The sequence below is a fragment of the Erigeron canadensis genome, chromosome 8 (assembly GCF_010389155.1).
Source record: "Erigeron canadensis isolate Cc75 chromosome 8, C_canadensis_v1, whole genome shotgun sequence".
Taxonomy (NCBI): Eukaryota; Viridiplantae; Streptophyta; class Magnoliopsida; order Asterales; family Asteraceae; genus Erigeron; species Erigeron canadensis.
The window spans coordinates 45,831,240-45,856,060 of NC_057768.1; the positions used below are offsets into that span (position 1 = coordinate 45,831,240).

Genomic DNA, 24,821 nt, shown 5'->3' on the forward strand with positions numbered 1-24,821 from the left:
ATGGCAACGGCTCTCGATAGGTGCTCTAACTGTGTGAAACTTTGTGAAAGTATTTCAAGTAGTTTTTTGTGAAGCTATAGCTTAGTTTGCAAGAAAAAACATATGGTAATATGCTGTCTTGATTTGGCTGGAGCGCTATATATATATCCTTTGCTATATGATATGTACAAGGTTAATTAGTCTAACAAATGTGTGATGTATTTGGCTAGCTACTGGCTAGTTTGTTTGTCGAATTCTAATCTTAAATGAAGCAAGTAACTGATCGATGTGACTTGACTCACTAATCAAAAGTTTAGTTCTTCCAATCTGGATCAACAATTATCTCAATGAATCATGTAAATGCAGATAGAAATTGATAATATACATTTGTTAGCTTCAACTTTTCTTGTCTGAAGTACCATAAATGGTACTTTACATACAATCATGTCCATTTGTCCTTCCAATGGGCACTACCGTAAGTAACAATGAATGTATGAAATAATTGTTACAAAGAAAAGTTTTATTCAGAGATTCTGTTTGCATCCTCGATCAGTAGTTGTTTATGCGTAAATCCGGATTAATTAAAAGAATGGTTTAGTAATTATATCTTGGTAATGTTCAATGACTGTTATGTATGTGATATTTGTTCTAATTAACCAGATATTTGAACATTGATCTACGTTTTTGTGACACTGTTTCACTGATTGGGAAAATAAGGGTTTCACTTGTATTGGAGTTTCTATGGGGCCACTGGGCCAGGCTGCCAAAGTTTTATTTATATTTGGGCCACTAATTATTGTCAAACTTTTCAGACCCAAAAATACTAATGGGCTCACGATGTCTAAATTCTGATACATACTAATGGGCTTAATGTATCAGACTTATACTTTTCTTTTGTTAAATAATTAAAAATCTATTTATCTTATACACTAGATTTTACTCCCACATATACAATTATACATACCTTTAAGTTAAAATAACGACATTAAAAGATTAAAGTTGTTTTTTATGCATTATTATATGAAAAAGGAATCTTATTTCTATGATTTTGTTTCTTATCTATGTTTCCGTGAAAATGACCTAGAAATATAGCAGTTCTTGTTATAGTTTCTTTTTATTTTTTATTTTTTGGAAAGACATTTTTCTCCAATTAGAATCCACATGAGCAACAAGTTCAATAATAGACCAAGAATATATTGACAAGATCACCAGTATTCAACACATATAAGTTGCATATATGTATTTTGTGAAGCCTTGTTGGTAAAAATTTGAGTTCAACATTGGTTGCACATGAATATGACTCAATGAGGTTAATTTACAAAAGTATTAATCTAACGTCAAAAAAGATTAACAGCAAAAATCACCAACTGGGAAACAAATTATGTACAAGTGTACTCTGTATAATACCATTGAACCATAAACAAATGCATATAATTCACTAAGTGTAACAAAACCACAGTGCTATGATATTTAATTAATCTGTATCTTCTCCCTCGTTGATGGTTATTGATCTACGAATAGGACTATTTGTAATAGACTTAATAATAAACATCTTTTTCTTATGTAGTTGATCCTTTAAGTGTAGGATTTTTGCATCGACTCTAGCTGAAAACCCGATATGGGTCGCCATTTTTGAGCTTCGCTTCTCTCGCAACCACGTGTCTTCATCTATGACAACTTTCCTTCCATACTTCATCTCTTGAATCAGATGGTCATCCAATGGATAAAACGACCGTTGGATGACCATATAAACGAAATATGGAAGTAGAGAAATAACGACAACTAATAAAACTACGATCCAATACATGGGTGCAGGTCCAACTGCTTCTACAAGTAGTTGATATTCTTTATCTGAGTATGCAGGTGGAAGTGCACCATAAGAGAGTAAGAAGATGTACCAACTTAAAATGCTTCCCCAAATGAAGACATGTTGGATCCAAGTGAAGTGAGTGATGATAAGTGCAATTTGACAGTTTACTGTCCACACAACGGCGGTGTAGGTAATCACGCCTAAATGTGAAACGTCTACCACTTCTCCTCCTTTTCTGAAGGCCGGTGAAGAGAGAATGTAGACGTTTAGGATGAATATGACTAAAGATGTAAGTATCCCATTTCCCATCCACCCGATGATGCGTTTCCAACTAAATAGAATTCCCTTTTGTCCCTGCTGATAAAGTGCCGGAAACTGCAGAGTAAAGGACAGAGCAAAGTTAAAAACGGACATACAGATAATTTTGATCATATCAGTTTGTATATTATCAGAGGTTATTTACCTGAAGGCAAATATCAGAGGAAACATCTTGCTCAAGGACGCCTAATGATATGACAGGAAGGGATGTTAGGACGAGATTGAACATAACCATATACCAACCGTCATATAAGACATCTCCGGAGAATCTTGAGTAGAGTTCATAGTAGAATAAGGTCAGGCCGAACACAATGTTCTTGTATACAAAATAGAGAATCTGCAGTAAGAAACGATGTTTTTTATATGAACGGTTTATACTATCGTACCCATAATAAAAGAATTTATAATCAAAAAATCTGCAGAGACCATCTTTGAGATTCTCTTGTAACACCAGTGTCCGTGTACTATTAGTAACCGTTCCAAGAATCGAAATTGAGGCAGTGCAAAGTCGCTTGCCATAACAGCCTGCACACATAAACATATGATGTCGAAGTTGAAACAACTATGAGTTTTTTTTTTATATCAGTCGATCAAAGTAAATTGAGGTAGGGAGATGGTTAGAAAATATTGAATCATACCTGCATTCCTTCCATGCCACTAATCCCTACTCCTATATCAGCTTCTTGAATCATGCCAACATCGTTAGCTCCATCTCCGATTGCCAATGTCATCTTTCCTGTATATTTCTTCACTAATCGGGTAATCTAAGTTTTGCACAGGTTAAATGATGTTAGATGTCATTCATTTGGTTTCCAGTGCCTGTTTTTATTTCATATGTGAAGAATGATAAATCTAACTCACCAAGGCTTTCTGTTTCGGAGAGACACGACAACATATAACTGAGGCACAATTAACTGCTAACTGCAAAAAACGGTCTTTCATGTCATTCCTCAAAGCGATTTCAAGAGCTTTTCCATCCACCACTAGAGCAAAAGGATCATCTTTGGTTTTTTCGTTCATTGTCACTTGATAAGAAGTCTCTAGTTGATTTAATATATCGTCTTCCAAAGCCTGAAAGCTACAAAATATTGAATCATAACCCTTAATTCAATTTTAAATGTGATGAATACAAATAAGTTGAGTGCAAGATATACACCTTTAATTGATTTTTTGATTCGGCATCTCTACTCACACTCAGATGAAACTGCTTCATATCATGCCTAAGCAAACTACAAGCAAACCTGACCACGTGATCACTAAAAGGGTAAGAAATTGATGCTATTTCATAATTCATTAGGATATGTAGTTTCTTGAAATTCTTACCCGATATTAACAGCAGTTTCCTTCTTGTCCCCAGTAAGGAGCCATATCTTCAGTCCTGCTTGTGCAAGCTTATCAATGCAGTCTGCAACCTGATATCAAACTTAGAACAAATCAGGTTTTCAAGAGGTGTCAAATATAGTAGGGCAGGGTGAGCAGGTTGGATAACGGGTCAAAACGAGTAAGTTGTACAAATTGGGTTGGCTGCAATGATACACTTTGTCAAGAAAAAGCTTATTCTTGTCTAAATTAGTAGTTCTAAATACTTACAAGAATTATATCTTCTTGATAGTAACAGTTTAGTTTTATAAATAAAATGATATAAGGGGTTTTATGCATTAAACATATACTTTGGCACCCTTGACCTAATCCACCCATTCAACCCATTTGGCACATTTCGTTTTAACCATAGTGAGTAACTTGAACAGGCCCATTTATAAGGGTTGCATTTGCTATTTTTACACAGATTAGAAGGTGAGAGATTGGGATTTTACCCCATCTTGTAACTTGTCATCAACAGCTACAGCGCCTAACAGCACCAAATCTTTCTCAATGGTTTTAGATAGACTCTCTAATGATTCCTCTCTTTCAGGACCGATTATGGCCTTAGCTTTGGCAAATGATGATCTCCATTCTTCGTATTCAGAGTCTGTAATCTTCCGGTAGGCAAATACCATTGTCCTTAAGCCGTCTTCTGCGTAGTTTGCTAGGTGCATAGTTGTAGCATGTTGGTATGTCCTGCCACCATCACCTAGCGTATCGAACATAATGCTGCAATATAGAAGAAGTACCAAATTTATATTACACAAAAGTACTTTCTTAGCTTCAATGCGCATACCGAGTGTACTTTCTTAAACGTCAATAAAGCTATCAAGTAACTTACTTGTCAGCGCCTTTACATAATAGGAAAATTTGACCAGCTTCATCGCGCACAATCACCGACATCCTCTTCCTAGAGCTACTAAATTCTAATAAATCTAGTAGTTTGTACTCCCTGGATATTAACCATAGAATTGTACATTTAGCATGATAAACCAAAGATCATAAAACTGAAGAATAGACAGAATAAAAAAAAAAGACCTTTCGACCTCCAATGCAGAAGGGTCAATCTCTTTAACAAACAATGAAGACTGAGTTCTTCTGTAAAACTGAAATCCAAACTCTTGAGCTGCAATCAAGAAAGTCACTTCTTCTGGGGACTCGGCTTCATATTTGAGTTTTTTGGTGCCTGATTGTCCTTCATCTTCAATTGGTATCCCTGTGTGACATAATGCCATGACTCTGAAGAACATTATCGTATCACATACATTTGACCCATGAAGCCACGTCTTGTTCATCAATCTGTCATCCCTAAAGTTAAACCCTTTTGTACCAGTAGCGCCGATATTATGTATTTCTCGTTCAACCTCCAAGATACTGTCTTTTGATGCATTAATTTGATCAGAAGACATCTCAACCATCTCCATGCTATCACCAGGAGTAGAATCAACATCATCTAAATTATAACGATAGCTCTCGATATCAATATTCATTCTCTGAGAAGCAGCACGAACAATCTCATTTACATCACCTCCATAAGAAATCCCTTCAATAGAACATTTCCTGAACTCCATCTGATTACAAGTCAAAGTCCCGGTTTTGTCAGTCAAAATCATCTCCACTTGACCAAGCTCCTCATTCAAATTCGATGTCCTGGCTTTAACTGATCTCCCAGAAAGTTCATCAAACAGATGTTGGTCATTGTTTATAAGCATTGCTTGTAAAAACTTGACTACTTCAATGGAGACATAAAGAGAGATAGGGATCAAATAGCCATACAATATGAGTGCCCTCAAGAACTGTAGGAACCCCGAAACGAGTGGATTATCTGGATCAAAAGACCCATCTGTCTCCTCCTTTAATCTAAGGTACCACCAATCTTTAGCTGTATGTTTTTTATCTGTAAACATGACAGAACCAACCGAAGATATTAAAGATATCAAAAGCAACATGAAGAACAACACATAAATAACATGATCCATCTTTCTCTCAATCCTGCTACGTTTGGAGGGCGATTTCATTGAATTTCTAACCACTTTTGTGTCTCGTCCAGTAAATATAGCAACTCCATAAACATAATCCGTATTCTGGAGCTTTGAATCCCGAAGAAGAAGCTGAGAAGATGATAATGGGTAGGAAGCATTTAACTGGTCTTCATCTTCACCTCCAAATTCCATGTTTGCAACAAAAGTATATAAACTCGAATTTGGATCTTCACATCGAACAATAGCCTTAAACTTATCAAATTTAAGCTCTTGATCAAAACACAAAGTGCATTCCAAACAACGTTTGATTTTAAGATTCGTTTCACCATCTAAGTTCATTGTCTCAACATAACAAACACCGTCTTCATAACTTGAAGACAACGACAAAAGATCACATGGAAAATACTCGTTTTTCATCACCTTGACAACATCTCCAACTCGAAGCATCTTCCATGAACGATCAACAAACGACCCGTTTCCAATATGAACCTTCACCTTCCTTGAATTCACATCCAAATCTTGCAAAAACCGATTCCAGTCTTCAACGCCTTCTTTCAAGATACTAATTCCCACCACAAAAACCAAAGGTGCAATCAAGCTCAAGGGCGAAAAAGGAGCTAAAGAGGTAACAGATAAAACCGCAACTAACAAGAAATACAAATTTGCCACCCTACGAAACTGTTCAAATAGCGATTTTGGAAGAAAGGTGATCACATTATACTTTGTTGTATAGACTTCATTGGTAGGATACTTGTATGGTTTTGTTTTATGCTTTGCTGAATCGTTACAGAACACGACCCTAGAGAACCCAGGCTGACCGAAGTCTGACCGGTTCACGGGCTGTGCTGGCCGGAAACATGAAAAAGTGTAAAGATTACTCCATTTCATTTTTCCTTTCTTCTTCCTGTGTTGTGTGCCCATTTTATGGTATGTAAGAAAGAATGGTCAAAATATGATTGTTTTTTTGTACTAGTGGGTATGTATGAGTAACGGCACATAGTGACACATGAAGAATCTAAAGTTAGAAAACTTTTGTTTACTTTTTGGATTTAAATAATGTGAAGTTCAGATTTCAGAATCTTCTAATGCTTAAATTTGGAGTTTTCTTGGATCTTGAGTTATACAAAGTGCAGGCCTTACATCATGGAGTATATGTATTTAGGTGATAATAAGGTCTATGCTTATAGGCAGGCCGTACTCAAGACTTCTTGCATGTCACGTCAGCATCACATTTCTCAGGACTCTCCTCAAGACACTCACTGCCTATAAGAACAGCTTCTTCAGAACTTCTTCACCACATTATCAATTATTTTAAATTCCAAACGTTCAATTTTTTTTTTTAATTGGATGAAACGTGATTGCTGGCCCACAAAGGAGCGTCCATCAGTGTTCTACGTGAAGATGTTTTGGAGGGACACAGAAGAAGGACGCACAGATTCAATAGAGGATGAGCTTCTTGGGGGCTTTGGGACGCGTGGAAGACAACCTATAAGCACTGCCCTAATAAGTCAAATGAAGCATCTATTCAAAAAATAAGTTTCATGAAAAATAAAATATGTTCAATATTTTTATTCTATCCATCCTTTCATAATTCTTTTTTTTTTATTTAATTGTATTGAGTGTTAATCATAACAATATAATTAGAATTATGATTAGCAAAATATATTTGTTAGTGACCACCATTGAATCGTTAACGTCATTACTCTTAGCCTCAAAATGCTCATAGTATTTCATTTAGAATTGTATCTACTTAAACGCATGTAAGTATATAATAAAGACCTTAAAAGGGCTTATATGAGCATTTTGTGGATTCCTTTCCACATATGCATAAATATACAAGGCTATCATTTATAAAGAGCTTTTGATCATCCTATTTAATGAAAAAGGTGAAAGTGCGTTTTTACAATGAAATTTAAGAACACCCATATAATTTTTATAATTATCGATATACGGTTTTTGAGATAAAAGATTTTGAATAAATTAGAGAATAAAATGATTTATGGAGAAAAAAAAATGAGTGATTGAGATTTTAGGAGAGAGAAAAAAAATGAGTGGTTGAGATTCAAGGTTATTATAGGTATATTAGATAAAGATGTTTAAATTAGTGAATAAGGAACAAGGGTATTTTGGGTAGTTCAGATAATCTTTTCTTAAAAAATATTGGGCAAAATGCTTTATAAGATAACGAGCATGGTACCCGCACAATGTGGCGGCGGTAGTGGGCACGACGGTCTAGTATTGTCGGTGACGGTATTATTTCTGGTGGTGACGGTGTTAAGTCTCAAATGGTGTATGTTGATATAAAAGTGATAGTGGAGTATTAAAAAGATAAGGGATTAAAGTGTTAATTATTAAAATAAATGTTAGACAATTCTGGTAATTAAAAGCCAAATTATTAAAAATAAAAAGGAACACTTTGCTTTATAAAAGAGAAGAGATATAGATAAATATAGAAGATAGAAGATTTAGACATAAAATTAGTTTATGTGTGAAGTGTTAGCCGTTAGCCCGTTGGGTAAGAATTACATTAAGTTTGAGATCCTGCGCGATTGGTGGCTCAAAAAACTAGAATGTGAACATGCAAATGAACGGAAAAGAAGGAAAAGTTGTCCTCCTTTGAAGTCTAAAAGTTTGCAATACTTAATTAACTCTATCCTTGCTTGCCTTTTGTTACTCTTTTGTATCATGGAATGAAATGAAATGTTCACTTATTAAAAAAACTACTTTTTCAATCTATAAAACTATATATAGGATTTATATATAGTGTTTTTAAATTCAAAAATTAAAAGTTTGACCATTACCTATTTTTAAGTTTGAGAATGAAAAACCTATTATATATATTAAAAATATATATGAATTGTTATCATATACGAGTATTTATCTTTATCTTTCCTCCATAATGATCATCCTTGTAGCGAACTAGAAAGTTTTTTTTTTAATCAGGATTCTAGTTATCTGAATAATAAATCTAAGAGTAAGAATCACGACCACGATCATTACAAGGATGATACTTAGTATACTTGGAATAATCACATTAATAGTTGCATTGACCCTTATCATAAGTCTCAAATCTGTATTGATAGTTACACTATAAGTGATAGTGACAATTCTAGTAACAATTACATTTCTAGTTCCATTTATGGTAAAAGTGGAAATACTAGTAAAAATGTCGGAAGGAGTATACGACAAGGTTCTACTAAGTTGGATGTAACTCAAAAATACAAATAAACTGCCCTCTCCTCGTTTTAACTATTCTACATTTGAAATATCAAAAATACCTTTATATTTATACCATCTCAATACAATACAACACTAAAATACCAGTTACACCCTTTTCACAGTTTACCAAAGTTGCAATAAGCACTACTTTATGTTTCTTTTTTATGATGTCCGGTGATTTTTGTTTTGAGGCCAAGTAGCTTTTAATAATTTTGACACTTTTTTTTTGTTACGAGAACTATTAATATTTGATATTTTATGGTGTTATAAACCTATATTCAAATGTTATTGTGGTTGATTTATCTCAGTTTATGTAATTATCATCTTCGATTCACCTCACTTAACCGATGTGACGCGTGCACCAGTCTAATATGGTTCATGTATAAACACAGTTTAAACCCTAGTTACTTGTGTGTGTGTGTGTGTGAATGTATGTGATTTATTGAAAAATTATATATATTTTTAAAAGAATTATGAAATTTTATAAATTACATATGTAAAATAATTATCTTAGTGGTTGGACATCCGGACTTTTGTCTAAGAGGTCACAACTTTGATACTCTCAGCCTGTGATTACTCGTCAGGATTTTTTCCTGGTTTTCGTAGAGTTTTTACCGGGTGGGGCCCTGGAGGGAGAGAATCGGGTAAGTCTACGGTATCCAGTTCGGATATCCGTGATCCGACCCTTGTTGTTCTAAAAAAATAATTAAAAAAAAAAAAAATCGTTGACATAAAGTGACATATAAACAAATTTTGTTAAAATTAGATATAATGTAGAAAAACGTAACGGTGTCGTGAATGTATTTAGATTTATTGTAAACATTATTTTATTTTTCTTTATATATTATAATTAGAAAAAGCAATCATTCATTGTAACACATATAATCTTACGAGTAATAACATACAAGTTTTGGGTAAACTAAAACAAGTATTAAAGTATAAATAAAATAACATGTTTTTTTTAATTAAAAATTATTGTGTATCATGAAAATTATCGTGCATTAATTGCTTAATAAATATTCGTGGATCAACTTAATCATGATCTAAGGGTCAAAATCTTGTTCTACATGTTTTACTTTAATATTTTTTTTACGATACCCAACTTTTACGTATACAAATCTAACTTTTGTGAATGGTGATGAAACCGGAGCTCCGTATGTATATTTCGGTATGAACAAGAAAAACTCGATTGGATAAGTAAAGTCCAATAAGACCCAAATAACAAAGTCCAATCCATAAAGGCCCAATCCACATTGCCTTAGGTTTTATACAGCAAATATAGGGTTTATAATAAGGGTGCCTTATATTATATCCTGCCTCTTTTCATTTCCGAACAAACATTTACTAGGGTTTCCCATCTACCTTTCTCTTTGCCGCAAGTCTCCAAGATGGTAAACTCTCATTCTTTCTCTAAACTACATTATTCCAATTTCTTTTTAACATTGGAAGTATGATATATATACATATTATATGTATGTATCCATAGGATCGATTTGTATTTAAGTTTTAAAAATATCGAATCTGCTCATCAAGACAAATTATGTCTGTAGCACAATTCTATTACCCGTCTTTTTTTATTTTTTTATTTAGGGTTGTACTTTTGTATTTGATTTAGGTGCAGTTGTTATATGATGTTTTTTTCTAGATATGTAAATGATTATGTGTTTTGAGGTGTAGCATTCTGGATTTTAACTGATATGTTTTCTCTTTCTGAAGAATATGCTTAGTATTGTTACGCTCAATATTTAATTGGTATCCTATATTTGTTTGAATGTAATATAGGTTGAGCTCAGTTTTTTTTCCTTATTTTGCTAGACTTAGAAATATTGCTTTTTTAGATTATATCAAGGTATTAGACTGTAAAAAAAAAAACTATAAGTTTAGATGATGTTCTCTTTTTTGGATGGCAGCTTGTGACGCTACTATATTATGCTTGTTGCAAAAAGTTTTATGGTATTTATTAGAGTTGAATAAAGCGTTTAGCTTCTTGTAATATGCAAGAGCATTTTACTAAAGTTTGTTCTTTTGCAATGTTAAGGTTGTTTATTGCCATATTTATGATTGCTGTTTATGTTTTTTTTAGTCTCTAGGTCGGTTTGATTTATATAATGACCAGGCTCTAGAAACTATAAACATACCTGTTCTGTGAATGATGTTACTTCTGGTTCTCGGTGTTGTATGATCAGCCTAAGAAAATTGACAAAAGTTTGTTATTTTGCAACTGCACTTGACAAAAGTTTGTTGTATTACAATGTTAAGCTTGTTTATTTCCATCTTAATGCTTGGTAATTATGTTGTTTCTTTAGTTTTTGGGGCCGGTTTGATATATATACTGATCAGACTCTAGAAACTGTAAAACACACCCTTTTGTGAATATTGTTACTTGTAATATTATTAGAGGCTGATGAGTTGTATTGGTTCTGGGTTTTGTATGATCAGCCTAAGCAAATTCACGAAATTAAGGATTTCCTTCTTACTGCAAGAAGGAAGGATGCCCGTTCAGTGAAAATCAAGAGAAGCAAGGATGTTGTCAAGTTCAAGGTTAGGTGCTCAAAGTACCTATACACCTTGTGTGTGTTTGATGCTGAGAAGGCTAACAAGTTGAAGCAATCTCTTCCCCCAGGTTTGTATACTTACTTTTTGAAGAATACTTTTTTCTTCTTTTGATGAGGTCATTATTGCACATATAAAAAACTGGTTCTTAATGTTGATTTTATGTATGGTGCAGGTTTAAGCGTACAAGACCTTTAAATGCAAACTCGAAGTTAGTTGAGCCAGCTTAAATTTAAGTTCTGAGTTTTGCTTTTGTTTAAAGGATATTTGGTTGGCATTTTGTTTCTGCATGCTATTCTATCTTTAGTTAAAGGCTTTGTATGAACTTATAGCCGTTTTGGTTGCCAGACATATGGTTATGAATTTAGCTTTTAATTTTGTTGAGTTCTCTATGTGCATTGCTGTGCTTTGATTGAAACCAAATGCTAGTATCACCATTAACTTGATTAACCCTTCTAAATACTCTTAATACCTAGCCTGCCAGATTCTGATAGATCTAAACGATTACCGTACCAGAAACTGCATACTGCGACAATAATAACCAACATCAGTTTGAATGTTTGGTTGCTTTCTTGATTATGGTATGGGTATGATCTATATGGAACAGATAGTAGCCTGTTTGTGAATCAATTAGGTTGGTAATACAATACTCGATCTTTTAAAGCTATCTCCCTACCTTTTCGTGAACATTTGTCCTTATAAAGTTCCACTATAAAGCCAAAAAAATATCAATTAGCGAAGCAACTAATTATATGGAGAAGAGTATACATGGTAACAAAAATTTCTCTTTGAATCTTGTATTGGATTTTTGAGCAGCGAGTCTTCATTCTTGCCAAAATTTTGAAACACTTTTTTTTCTTTCTTTTTTCACTTCTATGAGTTCTTATGAAATTGTTGTGCTAATTTCCCCCGATTGCTGAACTGCCTGACCGCATATGCTCTGCCATACACAATTGTCAGTCGGTGCAAGAATCAGCCTCTTAATGCCTCCAACTTGATAAAATAGCAAGTGTCACTGATATAACACAGCAAACCACAAACAGGCCATTCTTTCATGTTTTTGAAGATTTCACTACACTTAATTGTTTACAATAAACCATGTTCCTGAAATTTGGATGGCCAAGATTATTGGTGCATATTTTACTTTAGTTCTTCACTTTGCATATACTTTTGAGTTTTGTCCATATACCACCGATTTATGTATTATACGACTTTTGAATTTCGGTATTATCAATTTTGATTATTTTTTGTGAAAATCATAAGATCTAAAAAAAACTTAAAGATAATTTTATGATTTTATCTAAAATCATGCTTCGTATATACGTTAAACAACTTTTAGCGACCAGTGAGAAGCTTACATTAATTTTGTAACATGTATCATATGGTCGACGACTAAACTTCTATATGAGATTTTAAAGCTTTTAACTCCTGGTTATTAAGATACAAACTTTTTAATTTTCTAAAATAAAAATATCAAAAAAATTGAACGTATATCAATGACCCACTGATTTAGTGGTTAGGCAACCGAGTTTTTCTGGGAGGTGGGAGTTTGAGTCTTGGCAAGTGCAAGCTTTGCTCCTATTAATCCGCAAGTTGTTGTGGTGGGAGCCAACGTTTGTTTGTTTGTTTTTTTTTTTAAATTTTGCTCGGCTTGTGGTAAAGGAATTCAATTGTCTCACCAATTGGCCAGTTAGGATCTTAACATTTGACGAAGAGGAGCTTTGTTTCTATTTGAAAGTTCCATGTAATAAATTGAATATTTCGTGGCTTATGAAAAGAATGTTTCGTAATTTTATAAGAGCAGACTGTGAATTTTCTAAATTTTAAAGAGAAATAGAAAAGTAAAAGCCTAAAGCATAGTTTGGTAAGATGTTTGGATAGCTAATGGATATTAGTTTTTGAAAATATTAATCATAGACCTAGTCTAAATTTTAAAGAGAAATAGAAAAGTAAAAGCCTAAAGCAAAGTTTGGTAATATGTTTGGATAGCTAATGGATATTAGTTTTTGAAAATATTAATCATAAACCTTAGGGGGCGTGTGTAAAATATTTGTACCTTTGAAAAAAAAGTAATCTTTAAAGCATTTTAATTAAAAAAAAATATTAATATTAAATAAATCAAGTTTGGAGTACTTGTTTTAGCGCCCGTAATATAGTGTGTGTTTGATAAAAATGTGTGGCCAAAAATGGTGATCCGACACAAGAAGCAACCTTTCTTTCTTCACCTCTTCAAAATGCCAACTACTCCTTGTTAAAAGCTCCCCATTTTCTTCTTTCTCATTCTGAAACCCACACAAAATGACGGCTCTCTTACTTCACCACCCATTAGTCTTCTACAATAAATCATTACCCAAGAGTCCTTCAATCACTAGCATCCCAAAATCAACACCACCACTTGGCAAAAAACCAACAAGAAAATGGGCACTCAATTGTGCTGCAACAGCAGGAAAAGAAGAAGACGGTGGTGTGCTTGTTGGTGAAGAGAGAGGGAGGGTTGACGTGGTGGATTATGATTGGACAGAAGAATGGTATCCTTTATATCTAACTAAAAATATACCTGAAGATGCTCCTTTGGGTTTGACTGTCTTTGATAAACAAGTTGTTTTGTATATTGATGGTAATGGTGACCTCCATTGTTACGAAGATCGATGCCCTCACAGGTATATCTATATCTATATATATATTCCTCAATTTGTCCATCAGTTTCCACCAATATTTATCAATTGCATTATACCCTCTTAATTTAGATCAGCTACATATATGTTCCCATCTTTGGATTGTTTAGGGGTACTTTTTCTAAGTCGCGTAACGATTTTATTAAACTTTGTAAAGTTAGTATAGATTGGAGCATAGTGTTGTAAGGTATTTCCTCATTCTAGTAAGTTGTGAACTTATTATAATCTTGTTTTTGGTAAATTTTGGCAATGTAATTGTTGTTACGTTTATAATACGTTGTTGGTACCAAACGGAACAAAGTTAAAACCCAAATTGAAATAACGGGGGATAACCAGTGAGTAAACTAACCTGGTATTAATCTCGTCCAATCACACTTAACTAACTACATAACTATTACTATGATATAACACATTTTGGGACACAAGCACTGCATATTTCATTGAAAAAGATTGTGGCTAAGTGTACTTAGATGAGAATAGTCAGGTTTGTTGACCTACTAAGAGGTTCTCCAATGGTCGCCAAAAGCTAAGATGTGCGCCTGTGAGCAAAGCAAACAATATTGTGGTTGTGATAAGGTGTTAGTGTTTATATAATCAAATCTAGATGCCATTTTCTGCTTTACCGTTTCCTAGTTTTCACTCTTCTGATTTGAGGAAATTTATATTTAGGTCTGAATTTAAGAAAGTTAGAAACTATCTGTGGCACATTGTCGTTATCTCCTTTGTTCCTTGAAATTCTGAAGCCGTGTCATCAAGCCTGCTTCTTTTCATCTCCTTTGCCAGCATTATAATATTTTATCTTGAATGCTACTGGTTCAGGTTAGCGAAACTTTCCGAGGGACAGTTGGTTGATGGAAGACTAGAATGTTTGTACCATGGTTGGCAGTTTGAAGGCGACGGAAAATGCGTTAAGATTCCTCAGGTTAGTTTTCTTTTTTTATAATATTTTTTACTTTAAAAAAAGGGTTAAAGGAGGGAACCCTGTCGCCGGAACCACATTGGATCCCTATAATGACCTCCTCGTAGGTTTTTGATGCTGGTGAATACCTTCACTTAATACCCACATGATTTTGGCATCCCTAAGGATCAAACCCGTGTCTCTCAACTTCACATGTGAGCCCAAGCTGTATTGGTAACGGCTAACGGGTACCACTCTATTTATATGACATACCTTTAGTGAACTTCTTAAGAGGTGACAAATAGGTGGTCTAGTAACGGGTCAAATATTAATTGGTCTGTGTAGGGGATGACCCAAAGCACTATTTTGTCCCAAGTTTTGTTTATAACTTACATGTAGTTAGTGAGTCAATAGAATTGCTAAAAAAGTAGTCAATGTATAGGTTTTATGCATTAAAATTCAATCTAACCAACTTTGAGTGGTTTTACTTTTAGTCAACTTATTGTACTTTACCTAATTGACCCATTAGAGATTCATCCTGAATTGGCCCACTCATAAGTATTTGACACGAAATTCACAGCTGTTGCATGTTCTTATCATGTGTAATTAATCCGCCATTACATGGTTTATGCATAAAGCTTCCTGCAAATGCGAAAATTCCTCGTTCTGCTTGCACCAAAACATACGAGGTAAAGGACTCCCAAGGTGTCGTATGGATATGGATGTCACACAAAACCCCACCAAACCCTAGCAAAATTCCATGGTTTGAGAACTTTGCCCGTCCCGGTTTCAAAGATTTTTCAACCACACACGAGCTTCCTTATGATCATTCCATTCTTCTTGAGAACCTAATGGACCCCGCCCACGTCCCTATTTCACATGATAGAACCGACTGGAGTGCCAAACGTGAAGACGCGCAGCCATTAGCTTTCAAAATCAAAGAAAGAACTGATCGTGGGTTCAGCGGCTGGTGGGGCCGGGAAGCTGATAATTCCACACCAAATTTTTTAAAGTTTGAGGCTCCGTGTAATCTTCAAAACAATCGTGAGATTGTGGATAAAGATGGGGTGACAAATTATTTCTCTGGCCTATTCTTATGCAGACCAACGGGTCAAGGAAAGTCAATGCTTATTGTTAGATTTGGAAGCACAAAGAGATCACCACTAGCAAACTTATTTCCTGAATGGTATTTCCATCAAAACGCAGGAAAAGTGTTCGAACAAGATATGGGATTTTTATCTTCTCAAAACGAGATCTTAATGAAAGAAAAAGTACCCACTAAAGAACTTTATATAAACTTAAGATCTTCAGATACATGGGTAGCCGAGTATAGAAAATGGATGGATAAAGTCGGGCATGGGATGCCATATCATTTTGGGCACAGTACTATTTCAATGCCAACAGAGGCAGCAGTTGTGGAACATGCTCCTGCTGGTTTTGTTGCTAGTATTGCAGCTTCTTCGCCTGCAAAGGGAGGTATTGGCATAAAATATGCACCAAATCTTGCCAATAGGTATTTTAGGCACGTAGTTCATTGTAAAGGATGCAGAAGTGTTGTAAAATCGTTTGAGGCATGGAAGAATGGTCTGTCTGTGGTAGCTGCAGTATCAGTGACTTTTGCAATCTTGTTAAACGGGAGGCAGTGGAAGGCGCTTTTGTTGTTGGCAACAGCGGTGTGCATGGGTGGGGCCTACATGTGCTCGACGGTTGTTGCAATGAACACAACCAATTTCATAAGAACTCATAGGAGATTATAGAAAGAAGAATATATTTTGCTCAATTTTGTGGATGGAATCATTGCTTGAAACTCCTGTCCTGGATTTGCTAAATGTACCAAAATTATCATACTTGTAATGCAATATGTACATACAAGATTTTAGGGTAGCTATATATAATGATCGATCATGGTTGAAGTGTTTGTTAGTTTAGTTAATAGTCAGACATGTGCTACATCTTTGGTGTGTTGCTATTTTAGTTTATTTCCGTTTTTAACACAGCTTTAAGGTTCTTCAAGCTCGTGCAAACTGCAACCAAGACCATAGTACAATATGACCATCATGCTTTGCTAAATAATTATTACATCTACATTTATTTTCACAGCAACAATTATAAAAGGTCTGAGAATTAAAGTCAATATTCCTGACTATGAATATCTGTCAAACTACATGGTTTACATTTGGGTTTAAAAATTGGTAGTAATAGTTTGAAAAGGAAAAAAATTGAAGAGTAGGTGTCACTGCCTTTGAAACAACATATTAGGTTTAACAATGTAAAAAAAAGGTTGGGTTACAAACCAAGGGAAGAGTACCTTTGAATTTTAAGGATATACGAACTAGCATGAGAATAAACATGTTGGGTTACAAACAGGGTAAGGTTTAACATGTTGGGTTACAAACAGGGTCATCAATGGGGCAAATTGCTTACACGTTTAAACAAAAAGGCACGGTTTCGACTGAATTTTCGAAAACATTTACAAGTCATCGGCTTGCTTAACAATGAATAAAGTATTACTAGTATAAATTATAATGTCATCTTCTTCCTTTCTTAAAAAGGATAAATAATCGATTGATCGGGCACTTATTAGTCCCCTGAAGAAAATTTTCCTTCCAGTTTAAATACCTACAATCTTGACTGTCGAGGACTTGTAAACACGAATCTACATTTATAAAAATTTGAACCCGCATCTTTTAGCTGTCAAGGCTTCATTAAGGGTGCAGGTGGCCAACTCATCTAATTGAGTTGGTTCTACCTCATAATAAAATATTTAGATTACCATTTTGTAGTATTGGTCATGTGCCTTTTGATTTTAGGGGTGTTTTGTATTGCGATTACAAAATAAAATATGCGTTTTCAAAATAGATTATGCGTTTTTAAAACTGCGTTTTGAAAAAGCATGGAGGTACATGTTTTTCAAAAACTATGTTTTCATAGCCGATAATCACTTTTTCATACAAACATTTTTTTAGATTATTTGCATTTTACAAACGTAATAATCAGATAATCACTTTATAACGAAATACCAAACACCCTTGTAATCTAGTTGGTAAAATGATCAATATTACTAAGTACTAACCTGTTTCATAACTATGCTTAGATTATTGTTCACTTTTTCAAAATAATGAACTCAATATGTTGGATTTGGAGTATGTATATGACCTTGTCAACTAAAGTCAGGCAAGATGAACAAAACATAAATTATAAACGCGAACAAATAGTATAATTTTACTTGATAAATACTAGCACGGAACCCGCACAATGCGGCGGTGGTTATGGCGGCGATTGTGTGGTGGTGTGGTGACTGTTGGTGATACAGGTGACGTCAAGTTGTGTAAATAATTGATGTAAACGGTTAATAGAGTTATTTTAAAAGATAAAAGACTTATAGTATAATTTAATCATTGAGGGCATTTTAGACAATTTTCTATATGTAACTTTTAACAAAATGACTATATTCTTTATAATATAGCATGGATATATCAATTTTGGTCATTTAAAGGTAAGAAATGACAAATTTTTCATTACATAAAAGGCACATAAGGGAGACAGGAAGTTAACAAAGGTTATTTGATAGCCGTTAAAATAAAATAAAGTTTTCAACTTTATCCTTCTATATGAAAGTTAAGTTATAGTGTTTTTATGGAAATTAAAGAATTTGGTTTGGACTACTAGTACACCCTATTATCTGAAAACAGAGGTCACATGTTCGATCATTATGTCATGTAAAGATTAGAGGTTTTTTTTTACCATTTAAGTATAAACAAGAAACAGACTCTATTAAAGTTGAGGTAAGACTGTCTACATTTTAACTTCCATATATCGTTGAAGTATTAGGCTCAAAACTCGCACAAAAAGACAAAGAGTATTTCCTTTTTTGTCTTTATGCAAAATAAAGGATGAAACATGATTCTTTAAATAAAACGAGCATGGTACCCACGCAATGCAGTGACGACAGATGGTGATGGTGGTGGTATCGTCAAATATTTTAGGTAATTGATGTAGAGGTGTTTGATTTAAATTGGATGGTAAAGATATTTTATAATATAAAGAACTAATTGTGTAATTTAATATTAAGTGTTTGTGGTGATTATTTAGTGGAATCCACATGTCAAATTCTTAAGGTTTTAGGCATATCTTTAGGCACACCAATTAGGTTGATTAATCATTTTCTTTTTTGTAAATATAAAGGTATACAAGCATAGTTGTTAAACTCTTACGAGTCGAGTCAATTTATACCGAAAATGAGTCGACTCGTTAGGTTACTCGTTTTTGTCCAGACTCTTACGAGTTACTGTATGAACTTGGACCGAGTCAATACGAGTCGCAACCTTATGATTGTTGTAGTTAAATATTATGGTTATATATTAGATATTATATTTATAGTTACATCATTTTGTGCTATATATGTATTTTTGATACTTTTAATTCGAATTTGAAGATAAATCGTATGTTTATGACTCAAAAATATCGAATATGTAATCATTTTGTAAATGAATTAAGATAATCAACTTATATTTTGTTTAAAAAACATCACATATAAAAAATTATACAATATTATGTGCGATAAAAAAATATGTTGACTCTTACGAGTCGAGTCACTTTTCAAATCATGAGTCAAAAAATCATTTTTTTGAGTCTAGTCAAAAGTTACGAGTCGACTATGTATAGAAGATAGGGGTGAGTACGGTTCGGATTTTGAAAACTAAAACCATTGGGTTTCGGGTTTTTCGGTTTGAGTCTATTTCGGTTCAGTTTAAGTCGCTTTTTAACCACTTGTAGTTTGGGTCAAATTGAGCTTGAAGAATTTATAAGCTTATATCCTATAATAAGACCATAATTAATTTCAACAAGTTTTCAAAACAATATTAGTAACAATAACACTGCAACAATGACAACAAATCCATAAAAGTAAGTTGTAAAAACTTAATATATATATATAACTATTTATATGTTTTACGCGTAGTTTAATTATACAATTGTTAAAGCAAATCAATCTTGTTGTGTATTTTCACCTAAAACATATAAATGATATTATTGTATACACCTAAAAACTGCAAATATAATAACATATTTACTTAAAATTAATAATAAAGTGATATAAATATAAAATAAAGTAAACAATATATATTTTTGGTTTGGTTCGGTTTTTATGGTTCGGTTATATATTTCAGTTTTTAGAAAACCAAAACCAATGGTTTTTGGTTTTTTCAGTTTTCGATTTTTTCAGTTCGGTTTTTTCAGTTTTCATGGTTTTTTCGGTTTGGTTTTTGCTCACCCCTAAGGGTGGTGGCATCACCCGCGTGGAACAAGCGTGGAAGCCCCGACCACGAGTGAAACACCGCCGCCAACGAATTTCCACCCACGCGTTTTGGGTCGAAGTTCCACTCGCGTGGAAGGTGGGTCGAATGTGACCGTTGGAGGGGTAACGGCTAGATTAGGTACTTTTTTTTTCCTTTAAATACTATCCCACCTTCTTCCATTTCAAATCACACACACATTTCAAACAAAAACACACATAAACACATACATCAAAAATCAAACAAACTCATTTATTTATATTGCGACATTTTCGGCTTCGAAATGATTTTACGGAGCATATTGCGACTCAAGAGTTACCATATTTCGATGTCGCTGAAGACTAGATTTATTTATATGTTGTTTTTTTTTTTTAATGTTTGTATGTGTTTTAGTTTTATTATCTAGTTTTTATGTTTTTAGTTATGTTTATGTAATGGTTTATGTTTAATGAAATTTTAATTTTAAAAATAAAATTAAATTTATAGTGAGTGGTGGGTAAATGATGACCATGACAACAAATTTGGATGAGTGGTGCCATCACCTGATAGAAGAGACTATCCAATTATTCCTTCATCAACATTCCAACCGAAAGTAATTGAAACATAGAAAATTCCCGCTGCTGTTACTTCCGTAAATGGGTCACCGACATGATGCCGGTGACAACTACCACGCCGCCGTGGATGGTCTAGTAAACCTCTTTACCAAGGCAAACAACGATCTAACCGTTGTCCACAACCGCCTTGACAAGGAATTTCGCCAAATTTATCCTGATAACGTACCCCTATTCACTTTTTAACTTCTAGGGTTTCTTCTTCTTTTTATTTTTTAAAATACTTTAGTTTAGATTTTTATGTGTATCAATATTCGGCAGGTGAATCCGATGAAGCTTGTGTCCAGAATTAAAAAAATGCAAGATGAATTGCCTTCTCTTAAAGAACAATGCGGTGAATTACTGTCTGCTAAACAGGTTTATTCATTTATTTATTAGTTATTTATGACGTTAGGGCTTTTGTTATCACGCGCATAAACTGTTTGTCGGTACAGCCTAAAAAAGTTTAGGGCCCGTATGGTTGTAGAATATGTTTTTTAGTTTTCCATTTCTATTTTTTTAGAAAATGAAAGGGGTTTTTGTTTTTTAGAAAACAAATAAAATTTTTGAAAACGTCTTCTAATTAGAAAACTAGAAAACATGTTATGGATGTGAGGGGGGGGGGGGGGGGGGAATGGAAATGGTAAACAATAAAAACGTGTTAAATAAAATCTTTGATTAGAACACGTTTTCTGTTTTCCATGTTTTCTTGGAAAAGAAAAATGGAAAACAAGGAGTATTTCACTATTTCCTACAACCAAACGCCCGCCTTGGGTTCGTGTTTGGAACTCTATCTAACTGTAACCCGAAATCTGTATCGCGTAATTAATCGTGAATGTTGCTACTTTGTGCATTTAACCTATCAAATATGCCACTTGGCACGACTTATATGTATGCCGCGTAAGGAAAAGTACCATTTGAATATTTGATACATATAATAACGATACTTGAAAGTAGGATATGCCGAATAGAAGCTTTTCAAATTTGGATACGTAAAATACTTTGGATGGAAGTTGGATTTATTATCAAACACGTATCGATCCTAATAGTTTATATGTCCGAACATTTGTTAAAATCAAGTGGCATAATGATTTAAGAACTATCACTAGTTAAATAGAATATTGTCTTTGTGATTGCTATGTAGGATTTGATTGATAAAGCAAGGAAAACTATAGTTGGGAACAGGGCATCATTGCAAAGGGTGCAACGCTCAATGGGCATGCCCGTCACCAGTGATTCCGATGATTCTGCTTATACAAGCTTTAACGAGGTATTGTTTGGTCTATTTCTACTAAAACATTGCAGTTGTTTTTTATCAAAATGTAGGGGGAACTTTGCAAACAGTTCCATACATATGATTGCAATAAGTTCTCTTTGTTTGGTCTAGAAAAGTTTTATCTTAGTCATGTATGTAAAAAGGAAGAATGAAATATAAACATTGTTATTTGTATCAAGTTTTCTTGGTTGTGTTTTCCAAGTGGTGATTATAGATTTTACACCATTTGCCAGTAAACAACCTAAACTTATGATGGCAAGGTATCCCATGACTAGCCACGAAGCAGTGAGGTGTGCTTTTAGGTGGGGTTATCGAAAGTTTTCCAATCATACCACATGATTTTCCACCAAAATTTCTTGAAATTGACGGTGTGTAAAGTTTCTCTTGGTTCCACCTACAATCTACCCCACTGTTATGCACGTGTGTCGTTAGTATGTGGGGATTACGTTCTTGCTACATTTTCCGATCTTGTTAGTTCTTCTATGTTGAGGATCTTGAGTTAGTGAGCTGTGTTTTGGTATAGAGAATTATATAAATAATACTGAGCTATGTTTTTATTGATATTGTCACATATTAATGTTATTAACAGGTTATTGATGAATGGACCATGCAAGTCAGATCTAGAACAGGTAATGTTTTTGCCGTTTTCAAAACTCACATTTTATAAAGTTTTTATAATGAAATTGCAACCTATCCCTTTTTAAAGGATTTCGAGTCAAAATCTCTTCATTCATCCATTATCATAATTATCAAATGGTTCAAATCATTTTTATGTTTTGGATGGGAGATTTCATAAATATTCTGATAGTTTATGTGGTCTATCTTTCAGGGTAAACATTAATATTTTGAACATCAGCATGAAAATTTTTAATATAGTTAAAATCTTGCAGGTGATGAGGGCCATGAAGGTTCGGAGGATATTAACAAGATGCTATTCTCAGCAATTGTTGAAGGTAACTGAATGACTTATATTGATTGACACAAAATATATGACGTGCAAGTAGTTAAACTGTATGAAAGATCCTTCTATGTAATATCTGCTGTCTCTCATTTATGCATTTTTTATATACTTGATTATATCCTAAGCATTGTGTTTGACTTCATATGAAAGGCAACTGTCGTTGCAACGAGAAGGTTGCTTTTTTCTCATATTTTATGTTGATTTAAATCTGTTTTCTTTTTGTTGGACGTCACTTTACCCTTCTTAAATTACACTTAAGTCTTTTTTGGAAAAAGTAAAACGCAGGGCAAGATGGGAAATTCAGCATCTTATTTTGGATGGGATATTTCTTTTGAAACTATTCTTGAATGTAGTAGCGATAAAAAAAAAGTGCTTTGGCCTTGTTTTTGCGTTTAAACGGGTTAAAAAATGAGTTTTCATAAAGTTTTCCAGGGAAGGCAAGTCTTTGACTTTGATGTATATGCCATAACCAGTGTATCCGATTCTTGAACCATCCCCAAGATGTTTACTTAGGGAAGTTTGAACCCCAAACCTCTTTAAATTGGAATAAAAGATATGCTGTTATAAACCCTCTTACAAACCCTTCAAGCACATGGTATGACTATGGGAGCTTTGCAAATCCTGTGGGAGTGTGGGGTGAGTTGCACTTGTGTGATCTTTGGGTGGCCATGTGACTCACACCATGAGGGAGGGAGGGAGGGTGAGGCAGAGTGTGTGTGAGATGTGCCCCACGCCCCCACTTCAGTTGTTAATATATGTTTCTATTGGGATTATGCGAGGAGGGTGTGATACTTACAGGTAGTTGAGTCAAACACCATACCATGAAAATTAGTGAGCGAGTGAAAATATTATAACTCCAATGTGTAGGTATGATTTGTGTTAGCGGCGGTTCATGAGATTTTCATGTATGAGTGGGTACAAGTTAATCGATGACATATAGTGTCATCAATTTAAGCATGGAAGTCCATGGCGACATAGGAGATAGTGTATTACTGAACGGCAACTGGATATGGTTAATCTATTTACTCTGCTGATCATTAAAAATCTTCAACATGCTCGGTTATCCGAGAGTGTAAAACCCTCTGTTATAAGTACCCGCTTCAATTAATAGGTTCACTTACCAGTTACCAAGCTGCCGTATGAGTCAATCTTTTGTATCATGTACATGGTGGCAGTTAGTTTGGTAACTGGAGAAGGTATACGCTCGAGCTATCTAGGCACTTAAACTCGCCACCGCGTTTTGAAACTGCGAGTAGAGTAACTAGTTGAACTGCTTCGGCTGGGAATCAAAGAAAACTACGGATCCGCTGAAAGGTAAAACAGGCTGTTAAAATTATGCGTTTACAGAATATGCTATCACATAATGAAAACTTTAATACTAGTATCAATTGTAGGAATCTAAGCCATCCATTCTTTTTCTATTATGTGTGTTTACTTTGATCAGCTGTTGAACACGGAGTTTATAATTATAATATAGCTTAACCGGATTTCATGTAATTTATTTTAATCTGTTGACTATGTATCGTATTCATTATTCAAATTTCAGTTTGAATTTAAAACAAAAATCTCTTGTATGATTGAGGTCGATATAAATCTACATGTCATAGTAATGAACACACCGCAGAGGAGGTTTTCCCCTACCCAGTGGGAAGGGCAGGTGTATATGGTCTAACCAGGTATCAACATGAGAGCATTGGATGCCTGATCGACCATTAGACGAAACAAGGATAACACATTGTTCTTTGTATATCCTTCACGAAGCTCAAGATTTTTTAGTCATACCAATATCATTGCAATTTACTACGAAACTATATACAGAAGGTGAAATTTCAAACATAAAAACCTTTTAACATAAATTTATGCCTTCATAGAATACCAAAGAAACAAATATACAAATATAGTGA

The 24,821-nt window shown here is 34.0% G+C and overlaps 4 protein-coding genes across 4 annotated transcripts; 3 read left to right on the forward strand and 1 right to left on the reverse strand.

Moving 5' to 3' along the window:
- Positions 1-1,453: 1,453 nt before the first annotated feature.
- Positions 1,454-6,372, reverse strand: LOC122610976 (probable phospholipid-transporting ATPase 4). Its single transcript, XM_043783928.1, has 10 exons — positions 4,508-6,372; positions 4,311-4,421; positions 3,922-4,198; positions 3,431-3,519; positions 3,264-3,348; positions 2,969-3,178; positions 2,806-2,871; positions 2,534-2,632; positions 2,253-2,444; positions 1,454-2,164 (listed from the first exon to the last, which is right to left on the reverse strand). Exons 1-10 carry the CDS (start codon positions 6,370-6,372, stop codon positions 1,454-1,456), a joined length of 3,705 nt encoding a protein of 1,234 aa, XP_043639863.1.
- A 3,604-nt stretch (positions 6,373-9,976) lies between these two features.
- LOC122579409 (60S ribosomal protein L38-like) lies at positions 9,977-11,607 on the forward strand. Its single transcript, XM_043751582.1, has 3 exons — positions 9,977-10,061; positions 11,110-11,293; positions 11,399-11,607. Exons 1-3 carry the CDS (start codon positions 10,059-10,061, stop codon positions 11,419-11,421), a joined length of 210 nt encoding a protein of 69 aa, XP_043607517.1. The 5' UTR covers positions 9,977-10,058; the 3' UTR covers positions 11,422-11,607.
- A 1,789-nt stretch (positions 11,608-13,396) lies between these two features.
- On the forward strand, positions 13,397-16,709 carry LOC122578244 (protein TIC 55, chloroplastic). The gene is made up of 3 exons (XM_043750158.1): positions 13,397-13,883; positions 14,718-14,820; positions 15,435-16,709. The coding sequence occupies exons 1-3, from the start codon at positions 13,522-13,524 to the stop codon at positions 16,551-16,553; spliced, it is 1,584 nt and encodes a 527-aa protein (XP_043606093.1). The 5' UTR covers positions 13,397-13,521; the 3' UTR covers positions 16,554-16,709.
- A 3,917-nt stretch (positions 16,710-20,626) lies between these two features.
- Positions 20,627-23,126, forward strand: LOC122579345. The gene is made up of 5 exons (XM_043751505.1): positions 20,627-20,866; positions 20,963-21,058; positions 21,825-21,950; positions 22,546-22,585; positions 22,847-23,126. The coding sequence occupies exons 1-5, from the start codon at positions 20,726-20,728 to the stop codon at positions 22,915-22,917; spliced, it is 474 nt and encodes a 157-aa protein (XP_043607440.1). The 5' UTR covers positions 20,627-20,725; the 3' UTR covers positions 22,918-23,126.
- Positions 23,127-24,821: the final 1,695 nt, after the last annotated feature.